The sequence below is a fragment of the Molothrus aeneus genome, chromosome 7, assembly GCF_037042795.1.
Source record: "Molothrus aeneus isolate 106 chromosome 7, BPBGC_Maene_1.0, whole genome shotgun sequence".
NCBI lineage: Eukaryota > Metazoa > Chordata > Aves > Passeriformes > Icteridae > Molothrus > Molothrus aeneus.
This window is the reverse complement of record NC_089652.1, coordinates 25743751-25763006: the sequence shown is the minus strand read 5'-3', so window position 1 is coordinate 25763006 and position 19256 is coordinate 25743751. Positions and strand designations below refer to the sequence as shown.

The 19256-nt window shown below is 40.6% G+C and overlaps 1 protein-coding gene across 1 annotated transcript in view; it reads left to right on the top strand.

Moving 5' to 3' along the window:
* The first annotated feature begins 379 nt into the window (after positions 1–379).
* Positions 380–19256, top strand: part of CNTNAP5 (contactin associated protein family member 5) — a 271512-nt gene continuing 252635 nt past the window's right edge. Inside the window, exon 1 of the mRNA XM_066553687.1 lies at positions 380–728. Within this exon, the coding sequence (XP_066409784.1) occupies positions 650–728 (79 nt within the window). The 5' untranslated portion in view covers positions 380–649. The remainder of the gene's footprint in view (positions 729–19256) is intronic.

Below are 19256 nucleotides of genomic sequence, written 5' to 3'. Positions count from 1 at the left end.
ACGTGAGGCTGAGCCTCGGCAGCGGGGCTGGGGCTCGTCGGCTCTGTACATGCCAGGATATAATGTATATTTTATGTATGTGTATATAACATATGTATTCATAAGCAAACAAACATCTGAGCCGGGGATCTTTAAAATGTTCCAGCTACAGTGCTACCTAAAGGGGAAAAAAAAGAGAAAAGGAAGACTTTAATTTATTTTTTTTTCTCTAGGCATCTGATTTACTCCGTGACTCTGATGCTTATCAACAACGCGTAAAGATTGCAGTAAGGATCCTCCCTGGAAGGCGAGGAGGAGCAACTTCCAGGGGGCTGGGAGGAGGTGGAGTGCAGCGCGGCTCTCGCCTATAAGGAGGTGCCCAGCGAGCGGCTGGTGCTTCCCACCCAGCCGCTGCTCGCAAGGTGAATCGCCGCGGCGGCAGTCGGGGCAGCGGGCTCGGCTCGGGCACTGCCGCCGGTGTCCGGAGCGGCTCCTCCAAGGGCTGCGAAGAGTCCCCCGGCCGGCCCCGGCTTCCCTTCACCCGGAGTGCTTGGATGCTGTATGGAGTAAATGAGCGGAGGCAGAGCGAGCGCACAGAGGCTGAGAGGCGCTCGGAGACCGGGACCAGGGGAGACAGGCGGGCGGCTGGCTTCCCCCTCCGGGGCTGAAGATGGATTCCCGAGCCCTCGGGGGCTTCACTCTGCTGCTCTTCTTCACTTTATGGCATCTGGGATTAACTGCAACAAATTGTGAGTAACGGGAGTGCAAGGAGTTGCCTGGGCTTGGGTCGGGGGCGGGAGGAAGAGATGGGGAGTAACTCCCGGAAAAACGGGGTTATTGCGCCATGACCTCTGAGAAACTTAGCTCGGCTCCGCTTTGCTAATGGAGCTCAGAAATGCAAAGTTGAGGCCAGATGGAGGAACTGCTCTCCACCGTCCTGCCGGTGTGGATGTGGGAGTGAGCGGGAGACGCTGGAGCCTGCGAGGAGCCTCTCGGGGTTTTCCGCACGGTTTGTTGTCTTTCCGCTGGCTGCATCTTTTTGCGGGCAGTGACCGCTGTCGCCCTGCCTCGGCTGCGGGCCACCGGCCGGGACGGGGCCGGGGTGGTCCCTCTGCCTGCTGGGGACGGTCGGTCCTTCCCGCAAGGGCCGGGGGATGCCACGATTTTGCGGGCGCAGCCTGGCGGAGCAGCGCCGGTGGCATTGAGCGTCTTCTCCTGGCTCGGCGGTACCGTCGGTTCCCTGGGCGCTTCCCACGGGCGCGGCTGTGTCCCGGGGTGTGGTACTCGCCCTCCCTGCTGCCCTAGCATTTCCCAGCTGGGAAATCGCCGGTCGCTCTTTTTTTTTTCCCCCGGGAGATCCACTCGTAAGTTCGCCACGTATCTCCGCCGGCCCTGCGGGGTCGGTCCCCGCAGGCAGGAGCATCCCTGGCCGGCGGGCTGGCAGCGGCGGCGGCTCCACGGGCGCGCTTGGGCGAACCCGGTGCAGCCGGGTGCCGGCGGTGCGGGAGTCCCGGAGCCCAGAGCAGGCGGCGATGCTCCCCGGGCTGCCGGCGGGGCTGGGGCGGGCTCGGTGCGGCCTCTCCCGCGGCCCGTCGGGCGGGACGCGGCGGCCGCGAGAGGGCGCTGTTGCCCCGCCGGCGGCGCTGCCCCGGCCGAGCCCCGCGGGCAGCGCCGTCCGTCCGTCCGTCCGTCCGTCCGTCCGTCCGCCCCCTCCCAACAGCCCGGCCCGGCCTCTTTCTTCTCTTTTCCTATATATGTGTTTTCCTCCTCTATCTTCTTTAATTTCCGGCCAATTAAATTACAGTTAATATGTTTTAATATCGCTCGCGAATACTAAATGGCAGGCGATTTAAGGCTGAGGCTTGCCATTACGGATGCGGCCATAAAGTTAATTCCTAACACTTAAAAAGAAACTCCATGTTAATGAGTTTTACTATTTCACGGGTGACAGTTTAATTTCACAGTGCCAATAAACATTTCCATTGAATACGCGCTGCTTCCTAAATATTTAGGAGTCAATCTTAAAGCATGATGATCAATGGTTTTATTATACTGTACAGATTTTACTTATTCATTGAGCAATGAATTAGCATGGAATCAGCTGTAAGTGCTTTCCCAGGAGCTGAGGGAAGGAGCCTGTGAATCTGTAATAGCTGCAAGTTCCCTAGAAACCTCGTTAGATTCACATGTGAAGATCTATGTGTGCTCGCACAGACCTCAATAATTGCACCCAGTATGAAAATTCATCACCTGCTTAAATAAATCATCTCCTTATGTTGGACCTCAGGGAGGCTGTGCACTCTTCCTCAGTTTTGGGCCAAGAAAGCTCATATGTGGGCTAAAATATTGAAGTTGTAGCCTGAAATATATTCAAGTAGCTGTATGAAAGTGCTATAGCTTTAAAGGGTTACTGAGCTTCCAGGTACCCAGTAACCAAAGGAAATAACAGAATTCCCCATGTGAGAAGCCTCGGTGCAGGCGACTGTCAGAAACTTCTGCTTGAAAGCCCATGTGCAAATGAGAAAGGATGGGCTCTGCACCCTCCTCAATTTGAATATTTTGGCCAAAGGAGTTGCATTCAGATGCCAGTACTGGTATACTCACAATGACTTCAGCAGGTTTATTTCTGACAGATTTTGTGAACAAGAGCAAAACTGGGGACAGTACTTATAGTTGAAAAGGACTATGCTTGGGGCTGGGCGGGAGAGTGCAGCTCTCATAAATTTCTTCTCATTAATTTTCTTCATAATATCTAATATGTCTTTAATCTAATTTGTTTTTCCCCTTACTTCTAAATTATAAAACTCTTAAAAATTATTCTTTTCTCACTTATTAATTTGCTGTAAAATTAAAGTCCTGAGTAAGTAAAAATCTTCTCTGCCACTGAGATATTTGATTCTAATTTTCTCTTTGGTAATAGTTTTTAATTAAAGAAAGAATTGGTGAAGAAACTGCTTTGAAACACAGCTACAGGCTAGGGGTCAGTAGACATCATTAGAAGGATCAGAATTGCCAAATGCTAATAAAACATTAGAAATTCCTCCCACTTTGCATTCTGCAATATTTTATTAAATTAGGTAAATAGAGTGGCAATCGGATTTCTCCCCAGGATACTAATTACCAGAAAATGAATAAATGGCCATGTACGTAACACTGAAAATGTGTTGCATATGATGTCTGGGAGAACTGAAACTTCAACATTTATCAGATAGACAAGGAGACACAAAGCCTTGCCTGCTATATAACAAATTAGTTGCCCTTTAGCAGCATATTCTGTGATCTGAAAACATTAGTAGCTTTGGTAAGTCTAGACTTGTTGAGCCCCATTTTTTTCCCCCCTTTTTCATTTTAAAGTTGGAAGGAGGGAGCAGTAGTAAAAAAATGAAAGGAACTATGAAGTCATGTTTTTCTTAAGCACTTTTCTATATCAGTTCAGGGCTGGTCTGCAGCTGCAGAAAAGATTTGCAGGAGCCATAAGTGATCTTCCACCCAGTTTAGTGTTGTGTATCTTAAAAAATGTCCTCTATTGCTATTTTACACCTTATGCTTCCCTCTGCCTTACTTGTATCTTTCTTGACTGACTTTTCACACGTGGCCTGAAAAGATGTAGCAGATTAAAGCACCTCCTGGTCAAGCAGCACCTTTTAACTCCCATTGCGAAAGTTATTCTCAATTATTGCATGTTTCTGTTCCAGAACACAGCTGCCTCTGCCTCCTAAAGTATCTCTAACATTTATTATCCGTTTTCACCAGCACTTCTAGCTGATCAGGAGACTTTCAAACCTTTCACTTAAACCCAGTCATAAGTGTCAGTCAAAGCTGCAGAAATTCAGTGTGTAGTAGAATGAGATCTTCTACTCTTGCAGAAATGTATGGTCAATGTACAGTCCATTACTCTGCAGAGGATTTCCTTGTGGCCTTACGGGACACATCTGGCTTTAATAATTCTCTTCAGTTAAAAATAGGCAACGTGTCTGATTTTTTTTATTTTGAAAAAATACTGAAGTAAATGTAATTTTTTTTTTTACGTGCAAGTTATAGATATATATTTATTTATTTTTGGCAACCAGTGTTCACTCTGGTTCACTCTGATTTTAGCCTTCCTTTCTCTGCAGTGGTGATAATTGCACAGGAGTCAGCCAAGTGTAAGTGAAAACTTACAGGAGCAAATCTGACTCTGGATATTTGAGGCCATCAGGAGGGTGTGTTTGGGATTTGTGTAACAGCACAAATGAGACCTGTTGGGTCAACTGTGGCAAAGGCAAGAGGTCTCTTGAACAGTGACCTTTCCATCCGTGTGGTCAGAAATGCTAAGTTTGAAAGCTGTGCTGAGATAAGGCAGAGTACTGATCGTTGGTTTGTGCCTCGTGTGCTTGCAGGCTGACTAAAGAGCATCAGACAAATCTCAGGCTTTCCCTCTGCCTCCAGTGCTTAAATGTTCTTAACAAGAAAATGATATTCAGACATGCCTCCCTCCTCTTAGTTTCAAGGGGGAGGGGGAGAACACAAATGTTAGCTTTTTCATGCCTTCAGATGTATCAATGGAGAAATAGTCCAAAGCAATGAGATTTCCTCAGAGAAAAGCTGTGAATGACCCACAGCTGGTGGGTGCCTCCTTTGCATACCTGTCAGTATCTAGCTTTCAATCCCTTTGAGTCAATCAGCTCTCACTGCCTGGGAATCAGTCTCAAGATGGTCATTCCATGGACTACAAAGGTCTTTGGATTCTGCATCCACCAGGCAGATGGCTTTACCAGCTACAGGAATCCATCCAGGATTATTATCTCAGCACCCAATACATCATCTGCTTGGACATTTTCTTTTTCTTTTTTTGTTTCCCCCTCTTAATGTCATTCAAGTGCAGCAGGTTTTTCCTTATAAATTAACAGCAAGAACAATTTGTTTTCAAATGTGCTTGGTACATTTGTACAAAGTATAGACTTCAAGTGTAAAATATGGTGGGTAGAACAACCTACTTGTGAAGCTCTCCCTGCACATGGCATGTACAGGCTTCTGCCAGCACTCCAGTCCATGTAGGACTGGTGAAGTGTTTTTTTAAGTACTGTAATCATTCTTTTACCAATGGGAAAGTGAAGTTGTGTATATAAACAAGAGATGAATGTACAATCAATGTGAGAATCTAAGTAGCTAAAATAAAGCCTTAGGGGTCAATTGAGTTGATCCCATCTGGCGTGGTTGTGTCCCATTCTCTGTTAATTCATATTCATATTTGCTATATGTAGTAGTTTCTAAATCCATAACTACTCCTCATTTCCTCTTCCCCTCCTTCTCCTTTCTCTGCTGCTATTTGAAGCAAGTGGAGTTTGGATATCTGAATACTGAAATGAATAGAAAACCAAAGGCAGTGGGAGTATGAGGTAGCATTTATTTATTTTTAGCTCCCAAAATGGATTTTCTGTAGATGTGACAGGTTTCAGTTCTATTGGCAAAGTTGAATTACAGTCTTACCTACCCCCTCCTCTGCCTCCTCTGAAAGCAGCGCAAGAAGGGGAGAAAGAGAGGACTGAAGGTGTGTGTGCCAGCTCACACGTGCCAGGCTCTCTGTCTGTCTCCTTCCCCTTTGGCTTCCAGCCTCCAGAATCCTACCAAGTGTTCCAGGGCTGTCTGTACAGGGCACCAGGTAACTTGCTGTGCTTCTTCTTTTTTCTTTTTTTTTAAAATAATAATAAAAATAAAGAACTCTGCTGTGTTTTTCCACTCTCAGAATTAGGGGAATGATATTCTGGTTCTGTAGCATCTACTTTTTCAGCCTTCTGTGGCCTTACTGATACTAGGATTGTCTCTGTAGGATGTGGTTCCTGCTGGACTCATCTCTTCTGGGTCTGTGCAAAAGAGAAAAGAACTGGTAGATCTGTATGAACATTTTCCTTCTGTCTTTAAGTGACATGAACTGTTTAGGTTTTTTTTTTTTCTTTTTCCTTTTAACTAAGTTTCCTCTACTCAAACTAAGAGAAAGGGGAAGAGAATAATATAATAATGATATAATAAAGGTTTAAAATCACAGGCAATTTTTGAAGGCCTTGAAAGCATCACTTGGTAAGGCAGGAAGCATAAGCAGACATTTTGTCATGTCTGCAGAGTTAGAGAAAAACAATATTTTTAATTTTTCTTGGTACACAGTGCTGGGCTGATATAATTGATTATTAATTTCCTTGTATTAATGTTGTCACTGATTTTTTTAAATTGCCCTGTGCAGGTTCTCTTGGGCTAGTAATGCCATTTGTTCACTAGATGAGTGCAACTGATGTTTTAAATGATGAAAATAATTCAATAGAGAACTTAGAGGGGGGAAAAAAAGATGGCAAAGCACAGGTTTTCTTATTTTTAATTATCTGCTCCATTAAGCAGTTAAAAAAAAAATTGGTAGTTCATAGTGTAGTGATCTAACTGCCCTTCTACACATATATATTTTGATATATGCAGAAAATATTTAATACTTTAGCTGGTATTTTCTCCAAAAATAAAGGAAGATAGCTTAGTAAAAGAGAGGGCATAAAGCCATTTGTAAATGTCATGAAGGATCTTGCTTGGTCTATATTCTAGAGGAGGAATCCCAGTTCTCTAGCTGTGTTTTTCCTTTGCATGATGCTAGCTCTTTCTCTACGTTCTTTCAAACATATGCTGGAACTTGGATAACTTGGTGCAGAACTTTGTGCCCAGAGATTATCAGTACAAGGTCAGAATAAAGCAGTGGAAGTCTGTATGAGTCTGTCAATCTATAATACTGAATGGGCATTTGAGTCCTGGTGCATTCTCTTATGTTGTATTTTGTAACCTGTCAATTAGAGGCCTGCAGAGTTGATCTTTTGGTTTTTTTGAATGTACAGTTGTAGTACTTAAACTGAAAATAAGGTACAGAGCACAAAGTGGCAATGGCAGGCTTTATTTTATCCAGTGTTTCTGTACCATATTAAAGACCTCTCTAACTTTGCATTCTCTAATGCAACACCAGGGATCTCAACCTGTGTAGTCCTTGAATAATCCAATTACCAGGAGTGTGCTGCAGCTATAACAACACGCTGTTGTTATAGGATGTGATGAATGGATATCTATGTTAAAAAAATTTTTCTTCTGTGGCAGCAGTTGTCTGTGGAAATAATTTTTGTCTACTCTTTTTCAAACACTGTATATGGAGTTTGAGACATTTTTGTGGTTGAGAAGAAGGTTTTAGTGTTAGAAAGAAATGTCAAGAAATTGTTCACATCACAAAAGCAGAACTAGGCCCTTTGTCTCTTCTCTATCAGTGCCAGCCCACCCTTTGCCCTCATTTTGCACATGCCAGATCAGAGAGGAGTCAGGGTTGGAATCAGAGCCCTGTGCTGGTGTGCAGCAGGTAGGAGGAAGCTTCCAGTGAATCCTGAGTTTGAGCCTGCTTGAAACAGGCTTTGGATAACAGCAGCTCAACAATTTGCTGTGTTATAAATGGAGATTATTCAAGTAACTAAATTTAAATTAGCATCCAGCACTGCTGTGACTCATGGTCTGGAGGGTGTTTCAGCTCTGGGATTGTGCTGGTGTGCTTGTATTGGAACAGGGTAGCCCAGATTCCTGATAGAGGCTGGCTTATCAATGAGTAGGATGTAGGTGCTGGAGGTTTGCTGGGAACTCTCTGTGACTCCCTCCTGTCTTAGTCATCATCAAACATGTTACACCAGTGATAAGCTTGTGAAATGCCTTCACTGTTCCCATGCTGGAGAATACAACTCTGAATTTGAGGTTAAGGGGTATTTTTAATGAGCATCACTGTTAGGTGGATTCCTAAGAGCAGCAACAAGAAAAAGCTAACTTAGTAATTGCTCAGTGAATACCATTCAAGACTATAAAAGGCTTTTAGTAGCTGGTGTTAATGTACTCTTTTCCAAACTGTTAATTGCCTGGGATCTGTGATATCTTTATGGCATAAAGAGCATTGAGTTGCAGTGGGACACATGGCATTCCATTCAGCTTGATACTTGAAAATACTCAAAAGATATTCACAGCAACCACAGCAGTGGAAGCTGCAAAGAATAACTGGTATCATTCTGAGGAATGTTTCTCTTTTGGCATTGGTAATTGGGGTTCAGCACAGAGCCCCAGCACATGAAACAGAATGGTGTTCAATGCTAACCACCGTGGCACTGCAGCAATTGGACTGGGAAGGAAACAAATGTGTTTTCCTTCTCTCTTTTATTGTGTCTATTGAGAAAGATTGAGTGTTGACCCTTAGGAATTCTGGGGCATAATTTTTTCTTCTAAAACTATTCAGTGCACTGTGTTGCCAATAAAGTAGTAAATAATAATAATAATTTTCAAATGGGTAGAATCCTCTCTTTGTTCCCAGCTGAGCAATAAGGAGTTGATAAATGCTGCCCTGCCTGGATAAGAATTGGCTTGTTCCATTTGCTGCTCTAAATGAATGGTGAAGCGTTGTTCCTCGATGACAATGGTTCTTCACTGATGACAGCTTGTCAGCACTTCAGGAACAGAGACAAATGCCTTGTGATCTATGCCACCAGTGACACACTGTAGTCATTCCCATAACAATTCAGTGTTGTCTTTGTTTGGGCATCACTTGCCCCCATTGAGGATGTAGATACTGGCTGATTGCTCTCTATCCTCCTCCTAGGTCATAAAAACAACCTGCTGGGCATTAATATATAATTTTCTTCTTTCCCTTCGTGCAAATTTGTCAATGGAACAAGAAGGGAAATGACGTGTTCTAACTGGAGAATATGTGTTGTGTCTATAAAATTATACACAAGGAATGGAGCAGGAGAAGGAGTCTGGGGTGTGCAGGCAAAGATAGGAGGTCACAAAGAATGTTCTTCCAGTTTCCTATTACCAGTAGCAGCATCTTAATGCCCTTAGTGAAGAGGTCTAAATTAATGGTCCAAGTGAGTCATCAGTGAACCCTTAGTGGGAACACGTTCATTTGTAGTAATCAGGATTGATTTATGAGTAGGACAAAAGGGACCAAATAAGCTATGAAAATGCGTGTTGTAGATGTTTTTTTCCTTGATGAATAATTCATCCTTTTCTAGTATCCATGAAAACAAAAACACTGTGCACATAAAAACCCATTAAAAAGTTAATCCCACAAATGGCTGAACATGTAGAAAATCAGCTTTTGTTTTAAAAGGTAGATTTTCTCAAATCTTCTCTAATTTGATTTGCCAGTGGGGTATAATTTAAGTCAAACAAGTTAGCAGCATTACTTGCTATATAAAGGTCTAAATATTTAATAGATTTTGATAAACGCCTGCCCCCCAGGATAAAGAGCTAAGGAACACTTATTTTTCCACAGTGCAGAGGGTAAGCTAAACCAAATAGAAATGGCAAACACAATGGAGAGGGAGCTTCTGTTCTCAGGATATGGATCTCCAGACCTGGCCTTGGGAGAATTTGCATAAATGCACCTACATAAAATCCTATAAATAATCCTAAATCTAAGTAATCCTGTACAACTGACCTCAAATGAAAATGGAGGCTTTTTAGTGACTCTAAAGTCTCATGGTCTCCACATGCCAGTGAAAATGCCTACACTGAGCCTCTCTTGGGCAGAGCACATGCTCTGGAACATGCAGGATGCTGTGTATTCACATAATCCTGGTGCCCATCTGCCCATCTCCTCCTGGGTGGGAAGGAGAGATCAGTGCCCTCAGTGCCCTACAGGGACTGGCGCTCCAGAGGAGCTCAGGTGCTCTGTGTAAAGCTACATAGGAAGTCTCTGGAAAAACAGAATATGAACTTGAGTGTGTTGGATTCTAAGTGGACTCTTCACCCCTAGGCTGCCCAACCCTTGGTGCACCTCCTATGTCAACACTAAACAGAGGATCAGAAAGCTGGGAGAAACCTTACACAGAAAGAACAGTGCCACTGGATCGCTTCCTAACTGCCCCCAAAAGTTCAGTGGGGTTGGTTTGTGTTGTTTTACTATTTTTTAATTTTGTAGAAAAATAGTTTGCATTTTAATTTTAGAGGAAGAACCTCCTTCAGCAACTCTGAAGAAGATTAAACAGCTATGGCATTTTTCACAGAGACTGTTTGTTTGGAAAAGAAAATGAAAATTTGATGAATTTCAGTCAGATGTAGCTTGCAGCATTCAAATATTTATGGATTATCAAATTCCCTTTTCCCAGCTCTGCTTCTTAAGTACAGAGCTCATCTTATATGTAATATTAATTCTCATTATTCTTAGACAGTTATTCATTGAATTCTTATGCAGACTCAGTTCATCTAGGACCTGGTCTAAATTTCAAGAAAATTAAGGCAATGACTTGTACTTGAATTTCAGATCATCTTTTTCCTCAGAAGCCTGTTCATCCAGCATGCAGATCCCTTTTATTGTTCTCCTGCAAAGTTTATTTTCCTTAAAATCTGTCTGGCAATGTATGCAGACAAGTTGCAAACAAGTTGTGTTTGCACCTGTCAGCAGTGGGAAGAACTATCCTTTTTCCTAATGGTTCCTTTTGAGCTCCTCATCTGAAAGTGAGTTGACCTGTTCTATTGTCATATTCTCTGCTGCCCCTGAATACAACTTACTGAAAATACAGTTGACTAAAGTTGCACATCCTTTTGCACACTTTTTTGCATTTTTTTGTCAGCAATTGTTGTGTTTTCAGAACCCTCCTGTTCTGTTGAGTTGAATACACTCCACTGTAATACATAGGATTATGCTGTGATAACAGCATTTTACAAGCATTACAGAAAACATTGTGGGTGTTCAGAAAAGCTGATAGTCCAAGGGTATTTCTTCCAGGCAAATATGATCTCACAGTGCTAATGCTCCTGCGTCCACAGATGAGAACTTGTTCCTAGAGAACATATAGCTAGCTTTTTGTTAGTAACATTAGGTACATGTGCTTGCTAAATTACTAAAGTTAAACATTTTAACTATAAAATAAGATTTTTTTTTTTTTTTGCAAATTATAAACTCTTCCTTTTGAAACCTAAGCTTCGTAGCTCGTCCTGTTTCCTGAGGCCTCCTCCAGGGAGACTGCACATGAGTCAAAGCAGTCTACTGCTCCACTAGAAGTTGGGATTACAAACTCCTTCACACGCCCACATTCATAACCAAGTGGTTGCAAAAGCCCAGACTGTTTTTCAGACAAGCAGTGGAGATGTACTTTTCATCTCTGCTTTTTGCTTAGGAGTTGTGGCTGGCTTTGTCAGACAAGGCCAACCTGTATAAAGGAAGTTGCTTCTTTTCTTGAGACCTCAGCAGAAGAGATAGAGAAAAGACCTGCTCGCTAAACACAAGTCATTTTTCCACTTAAACTTGTAAGGAGGTGGTGTCAACTGCCATGACTCATCCCATTTCACCACGAATACGTGTTATTTCACTTGCCTTGACAGCGTTGATCCAGACATCCCCAGTTTTGCCATTGGGTCCAGGCATTAATGGCTTCTCTGAATTAAATAAGGAAGTCCTGATTTGAAAACCTTTCTCTGATAGCAAGCAGACAATGAGTCAGAGCTATAAGAGAACAGATTTTCCTCCTACCCTCTCCATCTTGCACTCATCCTAACCTTAGTAGAATCTGATTTATAGAGCCTGGGCATTTTTTCAATTTCATCTAATTAGAAGAGGCACTGAGGTCAGTATTCTAACACCTGACAGACTTTACCAGGGTACACCACAATTACAAGTGAAATTATCTGTTTTTCTGCTGCACTGAAAAATGTAGCATGTGAAAATTAACATCAGCTTCCTGACTGTTAGGATGAAAGTGTGGGTGTTAGGGAAGAGGCACCTTCTTCAAATTGGAAAGGCCTGGGCTTGATGCTTGACTTTTTGAAAGCTTTCCCAGGCATCATTAGGTGATGTGCTTAATTGATTTGAGCTTGAGTTTACCTGTTCTATTTCATTAGGGCTAAATGTTCGTGTGTATGCAGACTTTCACCTGCCAACAGGGGTTGGAGAAAGAGGTTTTTATGCTAAGCAGTAAGTTAATATAATCAATAATGCTTCTTTTAAAATTATCAACTACATCCATAAATAATGGAGTCTCTGAACCATCATGGTTGTGCTGGCCCTCTATAGTGGGTCAGTACACAGCAACTTTTACAGGGTCAGGGTATAAATCTGCAATTATGAAGTCTTCAGTGGGAGGGCTATGGGCTCATTGACAGACAACCAGGAAAATAAAACATCTTTTTTGAGCAGTGTGTCCTTCCAGTCATTTCTACATGGCATGCAGGTAGAGCTGACTTGCATCTCCCTACAAGAGCATATAAGTTTGCACCAAGTTGCTTACCTGGGTACTAAACTAAAATTATGTAATTAAAATGATACATTCATATTAAATTGAAGAATAGTATCAGTTAAATATAATCATAAACTACTGTCTTAAGATAGACGGAAGACCTGCATAAGAGAAGGACTATCCTTATTATTTCTTGCATTAAGGGAAACGATAATCTTAGCTTAGAGGAAATTCAGAGCAAATCTATAAAGTCATGTTCTAGCTAAGCTTTGTAAATTCAAAGATAGGCACTTATTTCAGTGCTCAGGCAGGGAGAAAAACAGCTCACAGCTGGAAATGCCTGTTCTTCTCTTCCATGAGATGCACAGAGAAGGGTAATTGATTTAGACTCCTTCAGGACAGGAATGGGTTTTCTGTGTTAGGAAGTGTGAAGCACAAGCTCTTTATCCTAGTGGGGGGATCTCTTTATGCCAGTGATAACAGCAAAGTCTCTGCTCCAAAGGCTCTGTATGAATGCAAATGTATTTTCTGCTTTTTCGGTAAATTTGTATGTCACTGACTGGTGGCAGTTTTTAATAGCTAGTTTGATGAGAAAATCAAGCTTTGTACCTTTGTAGTCTGGGACTAGTAAACTAAACCTTCAGCTCTCAAGGAATGAGAAGTTATTTGGAATAATCCTAAACTAAGAAACAGAAAATTCACTAAGCTGATATGGAAGGTAAGAGTTTAGTAGTTCTTAGATATCCATCATCCATATATTTGTATTTTCCATATTTAAAAAATAATGGTGATGGAAAAGCCCTCCCCCTTTCCATGTCTGTAACCTACATTTGAGGTTCTTTCATAAACATATGAAAGAAGGCAGGGGTAATTCATGATACTCCAAAGCATTACATTAATCAATAAGTCCATATATTTCATCAAGGCCATTCTTGTATGAAGCACAGTACCAAAAAGGGTCTGAGGCTAGCAGCTGTATGTTTAAAGCCAAATGCAGCCATGTGATTACCCCACTCCAGTTTTGTCAGAATTATCAAAAACTGCTTTGTTTAGTATTCTTACATGTATGAACAAATAAATCTTGTGCTTGTACTTTGTGTGTTATGACTAAATAGCACATAACACATTGCCTCCCTTCATCCACTGAAGAGACCAAGAAGATCAGAACAAAGTGAAACAGTCCTGAGTTATGCAAATAAACCAGGCTTAGAGTGAATCTGCCTATATTAAGTCAGAAATCCGATTTTTTTTAATATATTTCAGCTTCCCTGGGGGAAGGAAAAGTTTAATTAAAAAGAGATTCAATGAGAATTCAGAATAATAAGTCATGTCTACTTTTCCTCTGCCAGAGACTTGGAAAAGTGGTAGTTTCTGAAGGAACGTATTGAGGTGTAAATAGGAAAGAAATTGGAGAAATAGGACCACCTCCTTCATGAGTTTGGACCTTCCCATCTGCACAAGTACTGTTTTCAGTATTCTCCCTCCTGATAGCAAGAGAGTCAAGGGGAGGCTTCTCTTCCCCTGCTTTGTCCTGTATTTCTTTTTCTGGGTAAAGCAATTTCAATTACACTGTCTTGTCAAAGACCCCAGATCTGGCAACATCTGGCTGCTTGGGCATTGTGGTATCACTTCAGGTAGATTAAAAGCTGAGTCCTTCAAATATTGAAATTCTGGCAGAATCAAGTGTGTCAAATCAGCAAGGTAATAGAAAAGACCTCCCTGTAAGCAGACAAGCATTGGTATTTTTGAGGTCAGTAAAGGATTTGTCTCAGATGGATGTCTTCTAGAAATGGCTGAATGGTTTTCTAAGGTTGTTGGTCAGTTTTGATGGAATAACAAGTGAAAAAGCACTTCAAGAGCTATTTCCAAGAATCTTTGGGGAAATTATCTTCATTTTTCAGGTCACATTTTCTGTGGCTGATGCTTTTTTTTTTTTAATATTTAAATACCTACCTTTGTAGTTTGAAAAGTAAATGGCTACAGAATATCATTAGGACTACTGAGGTTGTATTTTATAATATAAACATGTTTCAGTTCAGTCCAGAGGATTTCATTCTTAGCTTAACATTTAGAAAAGCAATAACACAGTTAAGCAATGGTAAACTGAACTGAGGACTCTGTGTGCTAACTGAAGTCCAGCGTTCCAGTAAACAGGATCAGAAGCCAGAATGGTTCAAATGTAAGAAAAGTATTTATAAATCTTAATTGACACTGGATATTAAAAAGTATGTAGAGCTGACAGATGTAAGTTCTCTCTCTTCCCCTTCTTTTAAAGGAATTTAACTTATTTTTATTTATTTTATTGTGTCATCTAAATGTTAGTTCCTCCATCTTGAAATCAAATAATGAATGCTCAGCCCTGAAAATGAGATATCAAATCCTCAAAAGATGCTGTTCCTAAATTCTGCTGACTGTTTAGTTCACTGAAAATTTGATCCTGAATAATACCTGCAGATCCTTCTACTGACTTCTGTGTGTGCAGTTACCTGTATATGACATTTTAACAGAAAAACTGTAGGTGTGCATGCTGTTAGCTGTTCATATAGAGCAGGATAGTATCTTAGATGTTGCTGCTTTTATACAAATCCATTTTTTTACAATTATTAAAATAAAACAAAAAATGAAGTGTTGTATTGAAGGATTTTCCTGATTAAATCCATTAATTTCATTTTTTGTGTTTTATTATTGCCTTTTTTGCACTCTTTCTCTTTTGAGATGAGAATAATTTTCTAAGACTGAGTAGCTTCAATATCCTGGTTAATTAGACATTTACAGTTTTTTTGAAGATGAGTCATTTGGAATTTGACTTGTATCCAGTCCTTTCCAAGAATTACTCTAATTTGTGACTTGATATCATTTCTCATTTAATGATGGCTAGTGAGGTTGTGGCTCTGCATTACCAAGAAAAAGACATTGTGATGAGCTACAGGAATCTCTATGATTGCACTTCTCCTGTTTCACTGTACAGTTCATGCACGGAAATATTTCTGTGGTGTCAGAGGTGGACTCTTTGTACTGATTACATCTGATTTTAAGAATACCCAAGAAGTTGCCTAGAAAGGGACATCATTAGTTACCTTTATACCTTCAAGCTCTCTGCTCAAGAGCCTGCTGCTGTTTCTGATAAGAAGAAAGAGTACATCCAGAAGGACCTTTATGCAGGCAGCGTGCTCTGATTTCTGTCTCTGCGTTTAGTCAGTTCTCTCACTAGCTTTCAACTTGTCTTCAGTCACGCTGCAAGTGCTTGACCTCTTCTTTTTCCTTCCTTTTTCTTTTCCTCTTGCTTATTCTGCTCAGCCCTGTGATTCAATGACTAATCTGTGTCTCAAAGTCAAATAAACCAAAGGGTGAGTTGCTTTTTCTCCCGTGCTCACTCTAATTCTCACCACTTTTAAGTTCAGGACCCCTGTCCTCCCTGTCCTTCAGCCTTACCACTGCAGACTCCCCTGGCCTTCTGCAGTCCAGCCTGTGTCCAGAGCTTGGTAATTCTTCCTCAAGACTGAATGCATTTTTCTACAACTCTGTGTCATGCTGATAGATACAATCCTGCCTGTCTTCTATTAGAAGTGGTAAATAATGTGGAAAGTGTTGTTTTATGGTGAAAGTGTACATAAAGTAAAAAGAGCAGGAAAACCAAGGGTCCTTTAGTATAATAGTGATAATAATAATATTGAAAAAAATGCTAGGAATACTCCTGATTTCAGGAAAATCACCTTCCAAGCAAAGAGACACAACCCCTGCAAGAAGCAGGAAAACATAATTTTATCTGAAACTGCAGATGGGGTTTGCAAATGTTCAGGCTGAATGGCGAGCTCAGAGACAGCAGTCAGCTTTGTTGGCTCCAGCCTAGCACCTCCTCTCTTTATTGCTTGTTAGGCTCTGGAAAGTCCTTTCTTCCAAGCCATATGGTCTAAACTTTTTTGGAACCTGGCATTCAAACTTCATTCCCATTTCCTTTTCATGCTGTTATATTTGCACCCAAGTATAAGCGTGTTTATGTATATAAACATTCAAAGGTAATTATCTATTATGTATAAATATGTATAAGAATATATACAAATATGAAACCAAAAGTAAATAAACACATGCATATAGGTTTTATAGCATTTTTCAAATGTTCATGCTCAAAAATGATCAAAAGCCTGTGCAGAGCTATAGAGAGTAATATAATGTGGTTCTTTGGAGATAGGAGAGTTTCTTTACATCTTATCTGCTGCCTCTATATGAAGCAGAGCTTGAGCATTTCTGTAGGATGCATTTAGCATCTCATCTGAAAAATAAATCAGATACTAAATTTTGAATTAATGGGATTAGAATGGCTTAAAAGGTTTTGCAGTTTAGAGCATAAATATCTATATATATCAAATCTAGATAAGTCTACAGACTTGTCCTCTCTAAAAACTATATGGTTTTTTAATGCAGAAATAAGAGTTGTAAATTACTGCAGCTAGTTAGCCAGCTGGACAACATCATTAAGAAGAAAGATTTCTTGTGTGGGCTTGAGCAAACTACAGCTTTATACCCCACATTTTGCTGGATCTTCTTGCATACTCTACAGAAGCAGGGAGAGTGGATTGGTAGTGCTTTAATTTTATTGTTCTCTTCTCAAAAATGCTGAGTCAGTTAAGCCACAGAATACTTATCAGGGGATGTTCTGACATATTAAAGATACTCCATTTATTTAATTGGTATTTTTATTGTTCAATTTATCTTCCAACGAGCTGAGCCAAATCCTACCTTTTTTGCATGTAGTTTTTATTATTTCAATTTATGTTCTGTTTTAGAGTGAAGTGGGAGGAGAATAGAATGACCACAACTAACCACTGAAGTTTAAAATTTTCCCAAGATAGGAGGACATGCTTTTTGGTTCTCTGATGTCGCTACCCTGTTTTATAAAACATGCTAGTTATCTTGGTTTTAAGGTGCAATTGTTTCAGGATAAAAATATTAGATATATTTTATCATATTTATAAAGACAAATATAAGAATAATTTTTCTGATAATGAAACATAGTTACAAATAGGAAATTGCCTAGAATATAATTAAGGTTACCTATTAAGGAAGATAAACAGATAAAAAGTTTGAACTACCATGTTCAAAAATCCACATAACTTTCCCCTTGCATGATGGAAAGCAGAATAGTGTAAATGCAATATGAAGTAAGCAGATTTCCATGAATATTCATAAGCACACATGTGCCTACAGCAGCACATTGATCCACTCTGTATCAAAGAACAAGCAGGTGCCCCCAAACAGCCCTGTGGATGCCCTGTGCCAAGGTCCTCCCTGTGCTACAGGGATGTTGGTTGTAAATATCCCGTGGCTTGCTGGGCTCATTCTTGTTGGCAAACACGAGGATTAAGGGCAATGATCCACAGCGAACCTCCGGTGTCTCTCGTGCTTGCTTTTCTGGCTTTCTACAGTGTCTTATTTTTCATCACTAATCTTATTGACTTGCATTCTCCATAGGGAGCTGCAGCAGACTCCTCTCTGCCAATAAGGCAAACCCACTTGTGCTGTTTTGATTTTGGTTGTAGCATCTCTCTCCAGTGGTTTGTGTACATATGTGTCATCCAGAAAAAATACTGGTGCAGAATCAACTGGGACGTATTTCTCAACTGGTACTGCCATAAATCTTTTTGTATGACAGTCATCTTTTACACATGCTTTTTTTAGCATTTTTAATGTGGCCTTGGTCTGATTTTCAGTCCTTCATCATGTCTCTTGGTAGATTGACCATGTCAGGGATGACATACATATATGATATTTGGGCAGTGATGGCAGCTTTTTTGTTTTATTTTTAAATGTCTGGGAAGTAGAAAATGGCATTGTGGCAGGATTTCCAAAACTTTTTCTCTGTGAAGTCAAGCAGTCCTCACAGAGCAACTGAACTGTTTGCCTTCTGAATTAGAGAAAACAATCAATATTGAAGATGGAATATTTTTTCCCTGTACAATATTTAACTTCTGTTTTCAGCACAAAATCAGACTTAGACTTTAATATCTCTTTGAGACTTGAGGGATGAGAGTTAACAAATGTTAAAGTGTGTGGAGCTTTAGGAATGGGAGCTATTACTCCATGGTTCTAGTTTGAGTCTGTGACTGCAGCTGATGATACCCAGAGAAGGGTGGGTCTCAAAGCACTATTTATCATGGTAGGAAACTGAGGAGAACGATGAAGTTTACAGTGAAAGTTAAATTTTATTTTAAAAGGAAGTGTGGATTTTTGTAACTCTGAGTCAAGAATTCTCAGAGGCAATCTGAGACACGAAGAAGAAAGAGTTTTAAATCCCCTTTTACCCTTTCATAGGGACATGGACTCCAAAAGCCATTAACAGAAGGAAAGTATGCAGAGAAAAAAACTGCAGGGAAATAATGACCTATGCAGTGTAGAGAATCCCACTGGAGAAATGGGCTAAGAATATTCCAAGTGTTTCTGTATGCAAAGGCTTGACAGTTGGAATTAAAAGTTTTGTTACTCAGAAATGAGTTTGATACATTAATATAAAGGGGGCATCTCATTTAGTTTTTTTATTAGTTCAAAGAGAAAAACAGTTAGACTTCCTCTTCTACTCCCTTCTATTTCCTTGATTTTTCTCCCTTCCCCTATATAATTTCTTATCTTTGTATTTTTTTTCAGAGCTGGAGTAGTTTAGAAAGAAAATGATTCTTTCCATTTGGAGGGAGAGAAATAAATAAGCAGGAAGGAGATACTTGATAATTGTTTTTCTCTTCAAAACCTGTTTCCATTTTTTTAACATAAAAATGAAATTTCAATGCAAGTGGGAATGTATGAGTCAAAAAATTGGGGACATGTGTCAGACTTTGTTCTTGCTCTTTTCTTTAACAGTTCTTTCATAGTCTCTGTAATGCATCCCACTAGGAATCCCTGCCATTTAGCCTGCAGTGGACTCAACCCCTTTTTATCAGATAGTGGGTTCAATCCTGTATCACCAAAGGGACTGGAGACTTGTCAGCATCATTTTAGCAGGCTGGCTTGATCAGGTGATGCTGTAAAGATTCCTATTGCTACTCTACATTATCTTTCATGTCTTGCAATTTGTGCTATTTG